At 41.4% G+C, this 20,673-nt stretch overlaps 1 protein-coding gene across 1 annotated transcript in view; it reads right to left on the bottom strand.

The window, feature by feature from the left end:
• The window catches only part of PAH (phenylalanine hydroxylase), a 70,888-nt gene extending 51,184 nt beyond the window's left edge, over positions 1-19,704 (bottom strand). Inside the window, exons 1-2 of the mRNA XM_061204701.1 lie at positions 19,630-19,704; positions 12,275-12,382 (exon numbers count right to left, since the gene is read on the bottom strand). Of these exons, the coding sequence (XP_061060684.1) occupies positions 12,275-12,382; positions 19,630-19,689 (168 nt within the window). The 5' untranslated portion in view covers positions 19,690-19,704. The remainder of the gene's footprint in view (positions 1-12,274; positions 12,383-19,629) is intronic.
• Between the last annotated feature and the right edge of the window lie 969 nt (positions 19,705-20,673).

Genomic DNA, 20,673 nt, shown 5'->3' with positions numbered 1-20,673 from the left:
TACTTAAATTGGTCCTCAAATTTGAATGTGTGGTACTCATCTGCTACTTATTCAAAAGTCTGATTTCATTGACAGTACTGTTCTTTGTGAAGAAAACCAAGCCTCTTTATTTATTAAAATAAAAAAGAAAAACAAAAAGGGCATTGCCCCAAACATTGAAATGGACAAAATGTACCCAGAAAAAACGTTTAACCTGAATAACTCTATAATTTCAAAGAAATGAAATTCATCAACCTTGTAGTTCAAGAAGTGAATCTTTTTCCTTGATGGTTAGCGGCATATGGTTGAAGAGCGCAGGGATACTTACAATAACGATACCTTTTTGCATTTGAATATCACTTTACAGTTTAGAATTATTTTCTGTGACCTTCCCAACAAACCTCTGAAGAGGTTAAGGAAGATGTAAAAAATGAAATCAGAGATAAAGGTGCTTTGTTAAAAGTGGCTGGAGAGGGAGGCCCTTTTCCTCTAATCTCAGACATTGGTCTAACCACACAGCCTTTCCTGCCAGAGATATCGGTGAGCATCCCTCAAATATCAGCTTTTATCATTGTTATTGCTATTATGCCAAACCCCCCCAAATGAAACCTCGGGGTATCGTAAACACAGTAATAAGCATTCCTATGCAGGCACCCTTCCTGCTCTTTCTTCCTCATAATTTTCAGGGGTACATGATGGAGCTATTATTTATGGGCACCAGCTGCAGAGAACACACCCCCTGACCAGGAAACCCAATGTGGGAGTCCCGACTAGAGAGAGAGTATGTGGAGGAGAGAAGGCCAGAGAGATAGCGGTTGCTCTAAAGCTTTTTATGCAAACAGAGGTGACCTCCTAAACGCAGCCAAGAGCAATGTCATCCTTCTTGGCTCAGGATGATAGAGAATGGTTAAGCTCCGCCTGCTATTTACCTAAGTTGAAACTTCAAATGAAGAGATAGCCAATTTCTGCCTTGTGTAGAGCAGAGAAAACAGCAAAGCCAAGAACCAGGAGTGCACACACCTTCGGCATGGCTATTTGAGAGACAGTATGGGAGGGTGGGTGGCGTAGGAGGTGAGAAAGGGTGTAGAGTGAAAAAAAGGCTGGCAGGCAGACTACAGGCTGATAATGTTCCCCACCCATACCCCACCCCTGGCAATGTGACAGCACTTCCAGAGAGAAGCTTCTCACTTTGGGAATAGCCATAAGACAATGTATGCCCCATGACTCAGTTTTTATAATTCTGGAGACCTAACTTATGGGAAAAATTTTTACCTAAATTTGTAAGCTGACTAAATTCCCATAATAGGGAAGTGGTTAGGCGGGCTGCAGTGTGATCATTCAGTGGAGATTATGCAACCATTAGAAAGAAACCAACAACAACATGCATAAAATACAGCGCCAGTAAGCACTCCAAGATATGAGTGATAGTCTCTAGGTGATGGGCCTAGGGGTGGTTTTTGTCTCCTTTCTATTTTCTTTTTTATCACAGTTCAACTTTTCTGAAAACAACATTTATTACTTTACAATGAAAATTTAACTTTCTCTCTTAAATGGTTATAATGACAGCCACTTGGGAAAATACGATGGCTATAGATATGTGATCATTAAAATATGTTTCAAAAAATTTTGCCCAGGCCAAGGAAAAAAAGGCTAGAATGAAATGCATCATGATGAGTTATGACGAGATTATGTGTATCTTCTATTTATTTGCCAAATGTCTTATAATATTACGCATATAATGAAAATTAAATTATATCTTTTAAATGTGACTGAAATTTCTGGCTAAGAATATCCAGCCAAAATTTTTAAACCATTTCTTTCCCATTTGAATCAATTTGTTAACAATTAACTCTCTAGCTTGGCATGCAATTTCCTTAGTGGAGTTTTTCCAGGTTAATAGTGTGGATCCTTAGATAGATACCAATAATTTTGGTTGCTAAGAGAGGCTTTAGAAATGAACCTCCAAACCTGATTATGATCTTAGTTACCTTTTAGTAAATTAATTTTTACTTTTAAACAAGGGCTCTATGCAGGTTAAAAATTGACCCCTACACACTCACCACATCTTGGGGGAGGGATAAAGAAAGGATTCTTTGTGTTAATCCACGTGGACATCTTAGCAGAGGCAAGAAAGGTTTAGAGTTAAACACTCCAAAGACAATTTCACAATTTGTCCAGTAGTTAATTTCTGCATATACAAGATGGCTGAGCAACAACTTGATTACTCAGGACTCTTGAACAGACAGTGTGGGGACCAGAGAAAAGCAAAGTGGAATGAACGGTCTATTTGAACAAGGAGTGACCAGAAACCCCCTTCCACTCCCATCCATGAGGAAATCTTTCTAAAAGGGGATTCGTCACAAGTGGATAAAGCTACAGACACACAGGATGAATATGATGAATTGTGAAAAACAGATTCATGCTTCTGGACCTTTTCTTGACCTCCAGCTTAGGGCCCCTTCCTCTCCTCCTCCATTTCATTCCTCGAGGAAAGAAGAATGGTACAGCGAAAAGCATGTGAGCTTTGGAACTAATCTGAGTTCAAATTCTGTTCTGCTATTCACTACTTTTGGATACTTTAGTTGGCCATTCTCAACTTTTGTTTGTCTGCGTTTAAAAGAAAAATCATAATATTACCTGGCAGCTTAATGAGAATTAAAAAGAGGGAAAGTACCTAGCACAATTGTGGCTTCGTTCACAGATACTCAGTAAGAACTCATTATACACTACCTTTCTCAACCTGGTATAGAGACACATTTCCCTGGGAATTGACACAGATTAAGCTGATGAGTCATTTTACCCTTTCATATTTGCTTTACCTTAAACTTTTCTCAGCTTTTTCCCTGAGAGCATGTTTTAGAAAGGAGAAGGAAATGCTGAGCATATAGTCAGATGAGACTAGACTGGAAAGGGGGAGCTTCTTGGACCCCCTACATGCTGTTGCCTTGGCATAAGTGCAAATGAAGTTATGTCCTGGCCTGTTTCAGAGCTTTTGGGGGGCAACATCAAAGACAGTCACAAACGATGTCCCACGTCATTGGTCTCAAGTAAACGGACAGGAGGCTTTCATAACTCAGCCGATCCAACACCTTCCTTGTGCCAAACACTGTCCTAGGTGCTGGGCTACAACAGCAAACAAAGCCGGAAAAATCTGGGGACTTCCCTGGTGGTCCAGTGGTTAAGACTCCATGCTCCCAATGCAGGGGGTGAGAGTTCGATCCCTGGTCGGGGAACTAAGATCCCACATGATGCACACATGGCAAAAAAAAAGAAAAACAAAATAAAAGCAAACAAAACAAAAACAAAAAAGCAGGAAAAATCCCTGCCCTCCTGGAGCTTACATTCTTGAAGGAAGAGACAAACAATGACTATGATAAATAAGTAAAATATACTGCCTTCAGAGGGAACAGACAAAAATTAGCAGGAAAGAGGGACAGACTATTCCAGGGGTTCAATGGAAGTGCCATTTAAACAATGGGGTCAGGAAGTCCTCAAAAAATAAACAGGTGACATGTAAGCATAGACCTGAAGTTAATGAGGGAGTAGGTCATGAGGGAACAGCAAGTGCAACGGTCCTGGGGTCAGATATTGTGCAATATGACTGAAGACCATCAACGAGGCCAGCGTGACAGGGGCAGAGTGAGCACGGGGCAGAAGGCAATAGGACATGAGGCAGAGAAGTAACCAAGAATGACCTATCGGCCATTATCTTAACTTTAATTTTCACTTGGAGTGATATTAAGAAGCTATGAGAGGTAATAGGGCAGAGAGAGAGACATCCTTTGACTCATGTTTTCAAAGGAGCAGTCTGGCAGCTATATTAAGAATAGACTGGGGACTTCCCTGGCGGTCCAGTGGTTAGGGCTCTGCACTTCCACTGCGGGGGTCATGGGTTCGATCCCTGGTCGGAGAACTAAGATCCCAGAAGCTGCATGGCGCAGTCAAAAAAAAAAAAAGAAGAAGAAGAAGAATGGACTCTTGTGGGACAAAGGCAGAAACAGTGTGCGGACTACGTCAACATTTGGGGTGAGAAATGGTAACTACAAAGATAAGTCTCAGAGAAGTACAGGCAGGGCTTCCTGTATATTTTACTGATCTCCTCTCACGAGAGGGCCAGCAACAGCCCTAGCTGACCAGGAGTCTGAAAATTAAACCCACTGGGCTGAACAGGAAAGCAGGAGAAGCACAATTAAATTCTAGAGGGAGCTCAAGATCATCTCCCACTCTACTGTGGAGGAGAGTTCTTGGGCAGGTTCAAGCTGAACTTTCAGAAGGATTCACGCCCTGGAGACCATCTTTTGGGATCCCACTCTTGGAAGGGTCTCTGGAAGGGTCTCTGTTGTAATCTCTTGGTCTTTTCTTCCCTCAGTCTTGTCCCTCTTTGTTAGGTTATTTCTTCCCCACCCTCCCTTCCATGTGGTCGGGATTGTGTCCAACTCAGAGGGAACCCCTTCCTGGGGAAGAGCCAGGCTAGCAGCTTAATCCAGGCTCTTTTCAAGGCGTTAGAGAAAAGAGCTTTCTTGTCCCAAGTTCCCCTTTCTCCCTTTTCTTGCCACTGGAGAGAGAAAATCAAAATGGCCCAGTGGCCTGTTTCAGTCCAGGCTACTGATGCGCAATCACAAGTCATGTGCCATCAATGGACCACAGCACTGTGTCTACATTTTCACAATGTGGGATCCAACTTCATGATGAAAGTTTAGAAAGTCAGCTCCGTGTTGCTGTTTCTCAAATATGCCCAGCTTTGAACAGGTTAGCAGCTGAAAACAGTGCCAGTTTTCCATTTGAGGTTCTTCTATTCAATAGCTAGATCATCAAACCTACACAAAATGTTTAGGGTAGCACCATTTGTATGGACAAATAATGGAAGCAAGCTAAATATCCACCAACGGGAAATATGGTCACACGATGGAAGATATGGGAAAATGAGCAAGAATATATGTGCAAATATCAAAATAATGTTCCCCACCTTCTCCCCCAAAAGAAAACTGCAGACGGATGGTTACAATATGATTCCAATTTTATGAAGATTAAAAGCTTACAGGATAAACAACAAGGTCCTACTGTGTAGCACAGGGAACTATATACAATATCCTGTGATAAACCGTAATGGAAAAGAATAAGAAATATATATATATTTATTCATTTGTATATTCTTTTATATATATAAATGAATCACTTTGCTGTACCCCAGAAATTAACACATTGTAAATCAACTATACCTCAAAAAAATAAAACAAAATTTGCCAAACCATGCCATATATCTTAATGGACATCTCTGTATAACAAAGTCTGAAAAGATGCATGGGAATAGTATGTATCAAATTCAGATTAATAGCTACCTCTGAGGAGGGACGTGCATGGGGAAGAGGTACCCAGGGACTGTAGCCATTTCTGTAATGATGTATTTCTTAAGCAGGGAGTGAGTTACATGGGCGTTCTTTATATCATTATCTATATTTGGGGGTTTAAATAGGATGAAAAAGTCATCTGGGTTGTAAGAACTTTCTTCCCCCCAGTGGAACTCAAGGCTCTTCTTATTTTGATTAAAGATGGAATGTTCCCTGTAAACATTTTACTGCCATAACTGCTCTGGACCTAAGGCCAAAGGGGTAAAAGCAACCCTTGTGATTCACTCTTGATCCTGTCCTGCTCACCAGACCCAGGGGTCACAGGCAGGACCTTAAAGTCCAAACTTTAGAGTAATAAACATCTTGTATCTGACCGAATGTCCCCTCTGCGATCCCACCTCTGTCTCCAGGAACACTGAGGTTGGTAGATGGTAAGGGGATTTGACGATTCTGTGACCTGGCCACTTGTTTATTCTCTCAACTCAAGTCATCTGTTTCTTCATTCTGGAATGTACGTCCCCCCTTCCTCTCCCATGGCCAACCCTCTAGGTTTCAGCTTAAACATGATATCTGCAAGAAACCTCCCCTGGCCAATTTTGCCCTAAGCCTGGGTTAAGAAAGCTCATGGAAGCTTGAGCTCCTCCACATTCTAAAGGGGCAGAGACTGACTGCCTGGGTCTTCGCAGTCTGCTCAGCACCTATAAACGGTCTGACAACAGCCGATACCTAGAGACTGTCATACAGAGGGAAGCAAGTCAGAAAGAGGAAGACAAATACCGTATATTAACACATATATGTGGAATCTAGAAAAATGGTGTGGATGACCTTATTTGCAAAGCAGAGATAGAGACACAGACGTAGAGAACAAATGTATGGCCACCAAGGGGGGAAAGGGGAGGTGGGATGAATTGGGAGATTGGGATTGACATATATACACTATTGATACTATGTATAAAAGAGATAACCTACTATGTATAATGAGAACCTACTGTATAGCACAGGGAACTCTACTCGATGCTCTGTGGTGACCTAAATGGGAAGGAAATCCAAAAAGAGGGGATTATATGTATATGCATAGCTGATTCACTTTGCTGTACAGTGGAAACACAACATTGTAAAGCAGCTATACTCCAATAAAAACAAACAAATGAACAAACAAACAAAACCCAGCCAATACTCAAAGAACATTAATTGAATGCATAAATGAGAAAATAAGAGCTCATGGACTATCTGATGAGGGGAAGGCGTGGGTCATCTGGGCAGAGGTCACACATAGAAAGTGAATGTGACAAATATAGACTGTATATGTCACATTTAGACTATAAACAAATATATAGATTTGTTTTCAAAAGACCAATCTACCATGGAAATGAAAGGTGAACTTGGAAGCAGTTTTTAACTCTAAGTGTCTATCCTTGGGCAGCTTACTTAGTCTGAACCTGTGTGTCTCCATCAATTAAATGATGACAACTGAACACACCCGTGTACTGATACTTTAGAGCTCTGTATATCTGCCTGTTTGCTTGTTCCCTCCCCTGGCGAATTCACGGTAAAACGATTAGCGGAGTGCTGGCAGAGGAAGGGAGACCTCTTCTTTGCAACTTCCCCCAGGAGCCTGCTTCTAATTTTATAGCCCATTACTAAGCCACTCGCAGTAAAGACTCTCAGGAGACTACTTTTCTAAGAAGGCGTGGGATGTGAGCGCGTACAGGCTAAAAATATAGAGAGGTATGGAAAATGCAGAGAATTGAGAGATCAATCTGCTGAGGACAGTGGGATGTTTGTGGGTTGGCAGATAGAGGGTTGGGTATGTTTCTCTTCGTTTGGCCCCAATTCACTAAACCATCTGCTTCACTGTCCCTACCACCCACCCAATACATGTAAACACTATACATCTGTATCTTCATTATAATAATCAAGCCTATTGTGTTGCATTCTGATGTTGTTACTAGCTGAAGTCTAATAGACCACAAGCCCATTGGCAGGCAACATCATCTCTTAATGGGATGATGACTTTGGTGTTAATCATCTAAGGAAAAGACGGCAGTGCCCATTAAGCATGGAGGTGACTGCAGGAGTACTTAGCAAGGGACTCACAGGGAGCAGGTGATTCTCCCATATGGAATGTTTCTCCTCCATTGCCAATCTTGGAGGAGCTGGAATGTATTTTTTTTTTATCTTGGCCATGCTGCGTAGCTTGCGGGATCTCAGTTCCCCCACCAGGGATTGAACCTGGGCCACGGCAGTGAAAGCCCAATTCCTAATCACTAGACAACCAGGGAATCCTTGGAATGGATTTTTATCTTCTGTCTTTATTAAGGAAAGGTAAGTTTATTTATACCATAATTTTTGCTTTGATTCTGCCCTGCCTTTTATTAGCTGTTTTGATAGTAATAATGCTTGAAATCAATGGCTTCCAGCACCCTTCTACAGTAGAGATGTTTCCTTTAAGTGATTTGAAATATGCTTCCTATAATTTCTATGCTTTGCCCTTTTGCCTCTGAAGTAATAAAAAATAACTAATATTCTTCTTCCACAATGTTCCTTCAAATATTTGAATGAACCTATTGTTTCCTCACCCCATCTTCCCTCTTCAAGCCTATTAACCTTAATCCTTTTTTTTTAAAAAAATTATTTATTTATTTATTATTTATTTTGGCTGCGCCAGGTCTTACTTGAGGCATGCGGGCTTCTTAGTTGCGGCATGCATGCAGGATCTCGTTCCCCGACCAGGGATCAAACCTGGGTCCCCTGCATTGGGAGTGCGGCATCTTACCCACTGGACAACCAGGGAAGTCCTGTTAATCCTTTAACTATTTCTCATAGAGCTAAGAATTTAAGAGTCTCTGATGCTCCACGACTCTCCAAAATTATGGTGCATAGAAATAATGAGAGCAAACATTTATTGAGCTCTTACTATGTGCCAGATACTATAATAAGTACTTTGCATGTATTAATTCATTTAATCTTCACAACAGCCCTACAAAGCAAGCTTATTATTACCTTCATTTTAAAAATGAGGAAACTAAGCCACCAAGAGGATAAATAAGTTTCCTAAGGTGACCCAGCTCATAGGTGGCACAACTGGTTTTTCAACCCAAACAGTTTGGTTCCAGACAATATAGTCTTAATCCCAATGCTGTTCTACTCCTCAGGGTCCCAAACCTAGGTTATAACTGATAGTCTGGAGCTCCTAACTCTAAAATAGCATAAGTTCAGTGGAACACTAGTGCCTGCAAAATGGTAATAGGTCTTTCTTGAACAAGGTTCCATGACCAAAAATGTTTGGGAAATTCTGAGTAAGATAGCATTGAATAGGTTTCCACTCTGCAGGGCTTTCCATAGTCTTTAATATTTTCACAGGCATGATGGCTCTCCAAAATCTAGACGCAGAATTTTCCAGCCATATTTACCCTTGTAACTCTCTAGTAAAACATCTACTAACTTGTGGCATTCAATAGAATATTGCTTAGGAAACACTGCCCAAAAGTGTAGTTTAGATTTTTCCTGTTTCTTTTTCTTTCTTTTTTTGCCATTTATTACCTTTGATTTCATTTTAGATGGTCTAGAAGTTTAGTGTCAACTACACAATTTAAAGGGTTTGTCTGTAATTTTATCTAACACTTACTTCTCCATCTCGTTCAGGATACCATGAAGGACATGAAGTACACAAATACACTGTGGCCACCATAATCCCTTGGTTCTACTAAGCTACTCTACTTTTCTTTAATGGCACTGCCCTGACTCTTGGTCATTGCCATTTGCTATAAATGTTCACAAAATATACTAAGTATTTCATTCTAAGTTTTGGGGTGTTTTTTTTTTTTTACTTTTTTGGGAAAAAATTTTTTAAATCAAGGCTTTTGACTGTCTCTAGTCATCTTTCTCCTCTTCGTATGTTCTCAAAGATTTCTGATAAGTTTCATAGAACACATGTGGAAAAAGTAAAGGAATAGATATCGTATGAGCATCATCTTTGGGCTCAGTCATACTATGCATTTCACGTAGCACATAAAATCTCATGGCCCCAGGGAGGTATGGATCATTAGCCCTACTTTATAGATGAGTAAACAAAGGCACACATGTTAAACAACCTGTCAAGGTCAATGAACTCTGGGATTCAACCATCCCACATACAGTCCATGCTCCTTGGGTGCATTTCATCCTAGTAATTTAGTTACTTGTGGCTTATTTATTAGGTTGAAAACATCCTGTTAATTTACTATCATTTAATTTATTAACCCTAAGGCCTGACCTCTTAAGAGGAAAATGCTGATGAACCGTATAACACAAAGACTAAAATGTGACATTCCTATATTTTACAGATATATTCTTTCTTACAACCAGCTTGTCATTCAGACAGCACTCTGTCTCTCTTTTCTACACTCATTTCTTGCTCTCATTCAGGCAGACATTTTCTTCCTCCTTTTGGATAGCCAAGTTTAATTTCTTTAAAATAGACTATTTTTTTAGATCAATTTTAGATTTAGAGAAAAAATTGAGAGGATAGTACAGAGAATTCCCATATACTCTACATCCAGTTTCCCCTAATATTAATGTCTTGTATTTGTATGGAACAAGTGTTACAATTAATGAACCAATGTTGATACCTTATCACAAACTAAAGACCATACTTTATTTGAATTTCTTTAGTTTATATCTCATGTCCTTTTTCTGCTCTACAATCCCACTAAGGACACTACATTATATTTAGTTGTCATATCCCTTTAGGTTCCTTTTCACTGTGACAACTTCTCAGACGCTTCTTGTTTTTGATGACCTTGACAGTTTTGAAGAGTACTGGTCAAGTATTTTGTATTCTGTCCCTTAATTGGAGTTTGCCTGATGTTTTCCTCATGGTTAGACTGGGGTTATGGGTTTGGGGGAGGAAGGCCACAGAGGTAAAGGGCCATTTCATCAAGTCACTCTTCATGGCCCAGACCTAAGGAGTGGGGAGTTATGTTCTCCTTCTTTGACTCCAGAGGATCTACTTAAATTATTCGGCATTCCTCTGTCTGGGAGATTTGTCTCTTCTCCATCTATTTATGTATGCAGTCACCAGGTAGAATTTAATTAAAGTACTAGGGGTAAAAAATTATTTGGTTCAAAAATATTCCTCCTTAAAATCCAGGGCAAAAGTGTTGTTTTTTGTTTGTTTGTTTTTAAAGACCTTCTTCTTAAAATTAATTAATTTAATTTATTTATTTTTGGCTGCATTGGGTCTTTGTTGCTGCACATAGGCTTTCTCTAGTTGCGGCGAGCGGGGGCTACTCTTCGTTGCGGTGCACAGGCTTCTCATTGCGGTGGCTTCTCTTGCTGCGGAGCACGGGCTCTAGGTGTGCGGGCTTCAGTAGTTGTGGCTCATGGGCTCCAGAGCGCAGGCTCAGCAGTTGTGGCACATGGGTTTAGTTGCTCCACAGCATGCAGGATCTTCCCGGACCAGGGCTCGAACCCATGTCCCCTGCATTGGGGGGCGGACTCTTAACCACTGCGCCACCATGGAAGCCTCCAAAAATGATTTTGAAAAGTCTAATTTCCTTTGCTCATATTTAAATTAAATTTCATTCTTAATTGAACATTTAATATACATATTGAAACTGAGTTTGCCGGCAATCCCACTACTGGGCATATACCCTGAGAAAACCATAATTCAAAAAGAGTCATGTACCACAATGTTCACTGCAGCTCTATTTACAATAGCCAGGACGTGGAAGCAACCTAAGTGTCCATCGACAGATGAATGGATAAAGAAGATGTGGCACATATATACAATGGAATATTACTCAGCCGTAAAAAGAAACGAAACTGAGTTATTAGTGAGGTGGATGGACCTAGAGTCTGTCATACAGAGTGAAGTAAGTCAGAAAGAGAAAAACAAATACCATATGCTAACACATATATATGGAATCTAAGAAAAAAAAAAAAAAGGTTCTGATGAACCTAGGGGCAGGACAGGAATAAAGACACAGACACAGAGAATGGACTTGAGGACACGGGGAAGGGGAAGGGTAAGCTGGGACGAAGTAAGAGAGTAGCATTGACATATATACACTACCAAATGTAAAATAGATAGCTAGTGGGAAGCAGATGCAAGGCAGAGGGAGACCAGCTCAGTGCTTTGCGACCACCTGGTGGGGGGGATAAGGAGGGTGGGAGGGAGACGCAAGAGGGAGGGGATATGGGGATATACGTATGCATATATCTGATTCACTTTGTTATACAGCGGAAACTAACACAACACTGTAAAGCAATCATACTCTAATAAAGATGTTTTTAAAAAAACAACAACAAAAAACTGAGTCTGACACAAGATGACTCACACAAGGTTTCTTGCCTGAAGAAACTATCCTCGGGGTCAAACAGAAATGTATACATTTCACAAGGCAAATAAGTGCTGCAGTTAAAAGTTAAAGAGTGCTTCAGGAACACTGAGAGGATAGTACAGGTGTCCTTCTGTACCCATGCAGAAACAGTTCCAGGACCCCATGGGTACCAAAATCCTCAGATGCTCAAGACTCTTATAGAAAATGGTAATAGTGGTACAAAGAATACAGTCTGCCCTCTCTACCAATGGGTTGCATACCTGCGGATTCAACCAAACCCAGATCGAAATTTTGGTTGAATCCGAGGGATGTAGGACTCGCAAACATGAAGGCTTGACTGTAATTAATTCAAGGAAAGTTTGATGAAAGAAGAGTGAGTCCAACACTGGCTTCCTGGTGTGCAACCAGTGATTCTGAATGATCCTCATTATGAAATGGAGAAGCCTTAGCTCAGAGAGAATGAAAGACTTAACTAAGTTCACACAGTTGGGTCATGTATGAGCCTAAGCTGAAAATCAAGTCTTCCAATTCCAGATCCTATGTTCTTTTCACTGCATCAAACTAAAAGATAACACAGAAGTCTGCTATGCCATTATTCAAGGCAGAAATGAATAAAGCACTTACCTCAAATAAACGTAAGACTTTGGCCAGCGCACCAACTTCTTCTTTGAGTGAGAAGATCAGTGATATGGCACCATTTTGATTGGAGTTGTCTTCAATATAGCTTGTTTCCTACAGGATTAAATGCATTTGGGTAAAATGTTTTTCACAGCTCAGCAATTCATTCCTGTGAAACCTCTAAGGAAGAGGCGATCATGAACTTTCTCTTCTAGTTAAGTCTTGGAATACAATGAGCTACATATATTCTATACAGAAGTATATGTGTGGTGGAAAATAAGTAAATCAAGGGAAGTAAAATGTTCAGTGGTGCTCTTAGATCAGATTTCAATTTTAGAAAGCTCTAATTATTCACAAATGTCACCAGTTACATTATAGATTCACTGCCTTTTTAATGAGCACCTACCAAGTGCTAGGTACAATTAGGGCTCTGAGAGAAACAAAGATGAATAAGAGGAGGCCCCATTCATCAGAAGTTCAAATTCTGACTTAGTAGACACATACACAACAAACGAGATAAATTTAAAAAGATCTTAGAGATGGTATAATATGGTGCAATAATTGTCCCAGGAAAACACTGAGAAATACAGGGTGGAAAATACTAAAAATAGAACACACACAGGCTTTTGAGTCCAAAGACATGGGTTGGAATCCTCTCTCTTCCATTTACCAACCAGAACACTTTGGGATAGCCTAGGCTTCTTAACTTCCTCATGTGTGAAAGCAGGCTAATCTGTAATCATAACAAGCCCAGTCAAAACGCTATTCAGATGATGAAAAAGATAAAGATAAAATAGTTTAAATATAATATTAAGAGAAATATGTAAAAATGATGGAAATATTAAGAATACCCACGAATGACTTCTTGGCCTTTGGCAAAGATGTCTCGGGAACATTAAACTTGTTCCCAGATGCTGGGATCAGAGACACCAATTGTTGAAAAAGAGTCACTAAGTACATAAGAGCACATATATAACTTATTGGAAGATGGATGCCTTAAAACAGCAAAGAATGTCAAGGATCTAGCAACTTTCTACATGCATGTGACAGTAAATTAAGGTGGGACTAGTGTTGCCATTCCAGAAAGGGTTTGCCAAAATCTTTTAAAATTTTAAAGTTAAGTGTTAAATTAAGTTTTACAATAATACATAGAGTTCCATGCGTGCTTTCAAATAAACAACATATACCTAAAACTGGGGGGAAAAAAACCCATGCAGAACAATTACTCTCTTGTAAGCAAGTTAATGAAATTAGAGGAATGGCTGTTACATCATCTCCATGAGAAGGCTGTGCTGGGCAGGCTCTCAGTGACTTGGCATCATAAGCCCTGTATGAACACGGATGACCCTCAGGATGAAATTCTTTTAATTCAGAGAATTCAGATTTTCCCAGAACCTCACCTGAAACAGAGGTGCGGGGGAAGAACCAGAATTATCAGCAAGTGTGATTAGAGGAAGCCCTAAATGAATTGCAAAACTGAACTGTTATATATCCTTATATGGACCATGATATTATCTTTCTAAAATTTTTTTTAATCTACCATACATTAAAAGCCCCTATAATGTCCCAGATATTATAATAGGCACTTGATTTGGATTATCTCATTTAATTTTGATAACAATCTAGAAAGTAGGTTTTATTATTTTCCAAGTGCCCCTTTTATTGATGACAAAATGAAGGTTTAGAGAAGTTAAGTAACTTGTCCAGAGTTGCACGGTTAGCAGTGGAACCCATGCCACTGGATCCCAGCATGCTGTCCATGAATCACAGCTTCCTGCAGGCTCTGCTCTCCCTTCCATCTCTAGTAAACCCTGCCAGAGACACGCAGAGCAGTCTCTGATGTCAGTCTTCTTCCTAGGAGAGGACACTGAGCCCTCAGTTCTTTCCAGTTTCTTTGAAATGACAAAAGATTTCCATTTCTAGTTCACTTGGCAGCATTCTCCTCTCCTGTTGGCCTCCAAGAAAGGGAGCATATTTCTGACACACCTCAACGGATGTCACCTATGTCTGGGGCAATTCAGACGTGAAGGCACCGTGCTCGAAACTCTGTCATCCACCACTTTCCCACTCCTGTGTGTGTCCAGCCAATCACCAAGTCCAGTCTGACCTTCTCCAGAAATGATTCTCGGGGTCAGGTCCTTCTTTGGTTCCCACTGCCACCACAATAATCCAGCTCTTAATGATCTGCAGTGATTGAGCCCTCCTAGCAGAATTTTGCTCGTGTCCTTATTCTACTCAGAATTCTTTAGGGCCTCCCCATGGCCAACAGGATACAAGACCTCTTTCTGATATTCAAAAGTCCCCTTAGTACCCCACCTCCTGAGGTTCACCCACAGGAACCTCCCCTCCAGAAAACTGGTTCCTCCTTGCCCTTTCAACTCCTCGTTAGAGTAATGCATCCCTCCCTCTCCCCCTTTGAAATACATCACCTTTCCTCAAAAGCCCTCTTGGGTCTCACTTCTCTCAGAAAACCTATGTACTCCTCAGCCAAGGTGAACAATCCCTCCTTGATCTGTGCATTTCATTTGGCCTCTGATACCCACATGGAACTTGATAATTGACTCAAAGAGGTGGACTTGTCTTAAGAGTTCATCTAGTCCCACACTCTCATTTTTCAGATGGGGAAACTATGGGCCACCTGAGATCACACAGGCAGTGGGTGGCAGGTTAAGAACTCAGGCTCCTGCTATGGAAAACAGTATGCAGTTTCCTCAAAAAACTAAAAATAGAATTGCCATGTGATCCAGCAATCCCACTCCTGGGCATATATCCAGACAAAACTCTAATTCGAAAAGATACATGCACGCCAATGTTCATAGCAGCACTATTCACAATAGCCAAGACATGGAAACAACCTAAATGTGCATCAACAGATGAATGGATAAAGAAGATGTGGTACATATATACAATGGAATATTACTCAGCCATTACAAAGAATGAAATAATGCCATTTGCAGCAACATGGATGGGAGCTAGAGAGTGTCATATTGAGTGAAGAAATTCAGACAGAGAAAGAGAAATATCATATGATATCGCTTATTTGTGGAATCTAAAAAAAAAAAATGACACAAATGAACTTATTTCAGACTCACAGACTTAGAGAATGAACTTACGGTTGCCCGTGGGGGAAGGGTGAGGGGAAGGGATAGTTAGGGAGTTTGGGATTGATGTGTACACACTGCTGTATTTAAAATGGATAACCAACAAGGACCTACAGTATAGCACGGGGAACTCTGCTCAATACTCTGTAACAACCTAATTAGGAAAAGAATTTGAAAAAGAATAGATACTTGTATATGTATAACTGAATCACTTTGTTGTACACCTGAAACTAACACAACATTGTTAATCAACTATACTCCCATATAAAATAAAAAGTGAAATAAAAAAGAAGTGCTATGACAGAGAAAAAAAAAAGAAGATGTGGTATATATATACAATGGAATACTACTCAGCCATGAAAAGAATGAAATAATGCCATTTGCAGCAACATGGATGGATCTAGAGATTATCATACTAAGTGAAGTAAGTCAGACAGAAAAAGACAAATACCATATGATATCACTTATATGTGGAATCTAAAATATGACATAAATGAACTTCCAAGAAATAGAAATAGACTCACAGACATAGAGAACAGACTTGTGGTTGCCAAGGGGGAGAGGGGGGTGGGGGAGGGATGGATTGAGAGTTTGGGATTGGCAGATGCAAACTATTATACGTAGAATGGATAAACAATGTCCTACCGTGTAGCACAGGGAACTATATTCAGTATCCTGTAATAAACCATAATGGAAAAGAATATATATGTATATGTATGGCTGAATCACTTTGCTGTGCAGCAGGAACTAGCACAGCATTGTATACTTCAATACATGAAGTATACATTGTATACTTCAATAAAACTAAGTAATTAAAAAAAAAAGAACTCAGGCTCCCAAATGTCATTCATTCTATACAATTCCCTCTGCTATGGACACAATGTCCACATTAAAAGCTCTGTTTCTTGCATAATAAGGGCTGTACTCTGGTCCAATCACCAGAAGGTTACTCAATACCACTCCTAACAGCCTATACCTTACCCATGTCTGTCCCCTTTCACTTTCGTCATTCTCCCCATATACTTTCTAGATCAGGGTTTCTGAGTGGGTGTTCCTTGGGTCTCCACTCCAAAATTACCTTGTGATTCCTTGTTTGAATACAGATTCCTGGGCCCCATCCAAACCTACCAAATCAGAATATTTGGTGTAGGATCTTAGAATCTGCATTTTCAAAAGCATCGCAGAGGACTCTTAACCATGGAAGATTTTGAAACCACTGATAAATATATAGCCTATTTTTTTTTAATTATGACTTTTCTCATATGTGTCTGCAAATTCACATTTACCATAAGGCACTACTCTTTATTGTTATTAATATTGAAAGTAGAGCTGGCCATGACTGAGTACCCACCATGTGCCCGAAGCCATATCTGGTACTTTTTACAGTTAATAAACATCACCATTGGCAGAAACTAGCACTGGCAGAAAAAAAAGAGTTTACATATAATAGCTTATTCAGTCCTCACAATCGCCCCATGAGATGGGTGCTGTTATTTTGAAAATGAAGGAATAGACTCAGCAAGATTACGTGGTTTGTCCAAGGACACTCAGCTAATGAGTGGCAGAGTCTGTATGTGAACCCAGGTCCAACAACTCCAAAATCCTTAATCCACCTCCCAGTGACCCAACTGGGACAATAGCTCCCCTTTTCAAAGCTTGAGGGACTTGAAATGAAAGGAAGCTCATGGAATTTTGTGAAATGGTGTGGCCTTGAGTGGATTCTGATTCCAACATTGTTATGCGGATCAGCATGAGATCTTGGACAAACCTCTTGCAGAACATGTTTATATTGGCTCATGATCTATACTTTGTTTCCAATAGACATGTGAGTTGACTTAGAAACACATGTACACTCAGGATGCATAAAGGTAGAGAAAAGTAGCTCCGAAACTAGAAAAGAAGAAAGAGGGCAGGGAGAAAAAGCTTTACTAGCAACCAAGAAGGAAAGGATTTTGATCACTGAGCAATACCCTTAACAATAGAAATACATTCTCTTTGGTTGTGTCTAACAAGTACATTCTGTTATCTTTGGAAAAGAGCAGTTTTCACAATCAGCAGCAATTAATCTGCAGCAAGGATATTCCAGCGGCACTGACTTTCAATCTTAGTGCTTTTTGGGGTCATGGGAGGAGGTGTGGATTCTCATGAGTGATTATACATACACACATCTACAGTGTAAGATACCCAAAAACAAGATGCAGACATCCTGCCTTGGACATACTCTGCCTCTGTATTCCAGAATTTATCTACAGGAGGAAGCAGTGTGGTGGAGGAGTGCACAGGGTGTTGGAGTCACATCTGGGTTTGAACCCTGGCTTTGTGCCATTCAGGGCTGTGATTTCTGAGTTCCCTTAATCTTTTAAAACATCGCCCTGTTCTATGTTCTTTACAGCACTTATCTCTACACGAAAGTATATGTTCATTTGGTTAATTTTTTTTACTGTCTGTCTCCTCCACAAGAATGTAATTTTCATCAGGGCAGAGGTTCTACTGTGCCTGGCTCAGAGTAGGTGCTCAGTAAGTCTTTGTTGAGTGGATGAATGAGCTGAACATCTTCCGCAGGATTGTTGTGCTTGCAGGTGGAGGCACCCTTATGTCAGGATTACACCTAGTGTGTTCTGTTCATGTGGGTTGGAGCTTCAAAAAGGCATAAATGTGTCTTTTTTGCAGATTGTCAGAGCTGGAAGGAGTCCTGAAGACTATTCTAGCTCAAAATCCACCCCCCCCCCACCAATTTTACAGATACCAAACTGAGCCTCTCCACCCTGATTAGGTGACTTCCCAGTACATAGCTTCAGTAAACCAAACACGAGAGCCCACAACTCCTAATTCCAGGTCGGGCATCTTTCCACTGCAAAGCTCCACCAGCCACTGTGCTTGACTCAGTGTGCGTTCCTCCTGCCAATGTTCTGCTGCATTTGGTTGAACAAACAAATCATTTCTGGCTAGACACCCTTGGCACTTTCTTATGCTCCAGGAAGTGTGCTAAGACCTTTATAGACATTATTTCACTTGATTCTCATACTAACTCTAGGATGTGGGTATTTTTATTCCAATTTTTCATATGAATAGACCTGAGGATCTGCAAAGTTAAATCCCTTGCTTTCAACACACAGGTGTTACAGAGCACTCTCTAAACCGTCCTCTTTACCCCCCGTGATCGACAGTGACAATCTGTGGTTCTCCATCTTCTAAGTGCTCTACAAATAAAACTTTAGTCCCCAGAGCTCCCTCACCAGATCGCTGCCCCTAACCTCCCGCCATAGTCATGGGGGCCCCACGGCCAGCAGCACAGAAACTAAATGATGACACAGCTGGCATCTGTTCTGGGATCTGTCTGACGCCCATGCTGTCCCTCTTCAACATGAAGTTCTGTCTCCCAAGCCCTACGTACCATTTTCAAAGGAAGTCTTTCTTTCAGGACTCAAAAAAAGTTAGTCCAAAGTTCTGCAGTCTCTAGTTATACTAAAACATCAATCATCCTCTGCTGTCCAGGCTCCCTGTTGTCTAGATTGTTCTCACTAATCCTACAGTTGACAGATGCCTTAGACCCACGTTATCTCCCAGGGCTGGGCTTTAAGTCTGAACCCCAGAATCTGGGAGTGTGATCCGTCGATTAAAGAGTGTATTCTGCAGTTGTTCACCTCAAGGGAAAGGCAAAAATTCTAGCGAACGGAATACACCCTGGACATTATCCCTGCCACATTTAGGGCTCTCTTATTTTCCAAGTCCAAGGCTAACTCTTGTGCATTTTCCTCTCTTTTTAATTTTCTTCTTCCTCAGGTCTGAGTAAGTCTGAGACGTCTTCATGCCCCATTTTCTCCCAAAGGTGAAAAAAGGCTACAATTTCTCATAATTTTGCCATTTTGATACCTGGCTGAGAACACTTATAAACATCAAAGAACAGCAGATCTGGATGGACCCCAACTCCCACTCCAGATTGTCAAGGACCAGTTTACAGAAGAAAAAGGAGGCCACAGAGGCAGTGACTTGTCCAAAGACAGGCAGCTAGTTGGTGGCAGCTCTGGAAGCCAGATCCCTGACTCCCTGAAAGCCACACAGGACAGATGTCCTCTCACTGGGAAACATTTGTTGAGCACATGTGTTATCTGTCAACTTCCTAGACATTTTCATCATCTTCAAATGAATTCAGCCTTCTTGGTGAGCTTATGGGAGTAAGAAAACCCAACACTCCTCAGACCTCTTTCCACCGCGGGCCAAACTCCCCTCCCTGCGCAGCTAAGGCCCGCCCTGGCTCACCTGCCCAAAGTCGCTGAGTTTCCTGACCGAGCCTCCGTTCTCCAGGACCACGGCTGACATGCTAGCTCCCAGCGCGTGAGGTCTCCCGAGCTCTGAGGCGTCAGTCGCAGGCGGGTTTGCAAACAGTGCAAACAGCACGTGGTGCTGAGGTTTTTAACCTGGCGTTAGGGAGGAGAGATTCCAAGGTGTCTCCGGCCACGCTTACCCGCCACAGTCACGCCCCCGGTGGGCGTTGTCCTGACGCAGCGAGCTCCGGGCTGGACCGCTCGGAGGGGAGGGGCAGGGGGAGCGGGCCGGGGAGTACGGACTTGGCTTGCCCGCCTTGGATGGAGGAAGGCCAACAAGAGAACGCAGGGCCACATGTGCCCTGGCGATTAGACAGGTTTGGCACTTCTGGGACTCTCAGAAGCCTGGGCACGGGTTCTCTGCGACTGGTGTAAACCTGTGACAGCCTGATGATAACTATTATAAGAAACAGAGCCAAGATCTTAACTGAGATGGGGGAGGGGGGGATTCCTTTCTATTAACCACTAAGGAAACTGCCTTTTTGTGCTCTGACTTCAGAAAACTACATATAGGTGATGTTGTGAACGCAGCGCACAGTTGCTAAGGAGCAAAGGTGAGAGCACGACCTGGGTTGAAATGCAGCCATGTGTCCCGGAGCTGTTTACATCACTGCTGGAAGCACCCAGGAGAGGATGGAAGCTCAATCTTGCCAGGATGTTTTAAGAATGTGGATAAGAGAAAGAATGAGGTGATGCATTTAACACTTAGTACAGTTCATGCCATATAGTTAAACACTCCATAACTAGAAGTTATTGCTTAAAAGTATGCAACAAAAAATGCTTACTGCGGACCTCTGTTGCATGCCAGGTGGTACTGGGGATACAGCAGTGAATGAAGTGGAGGACCCTGCCTCCTGCCCCCACCCATGCTGCCATTCTGGGAGGGAGACAGAAAACAAACAAATAAATAAGTTTAGGCAAAACTAAGTCTTCTGAAGAAAATAAAATAGGGAGATGGGCTAGTAGGCAGGAAAATGTC

Source organism: Eubalaena glacialis, chromosome 11 (assembly GCF_028564815.1).
Source record: "Eubalaena glacialis isolate mEubGla1 chromosome 11, mEubGla1.1.hap2.+ XY, whole genome shotgun sequence".
Classification (NCBI taxonomy): Eukaryota; Metazoa; Chordata; class Mammalia; order Artiodactyla; family Balaenidae; genus Eubalaena; species Eubalaena glacialis.
Note: the sequence above shows the minus strand (reverse complement) of the source record. Positions and strands in the feature narration are given on the sequence as shown.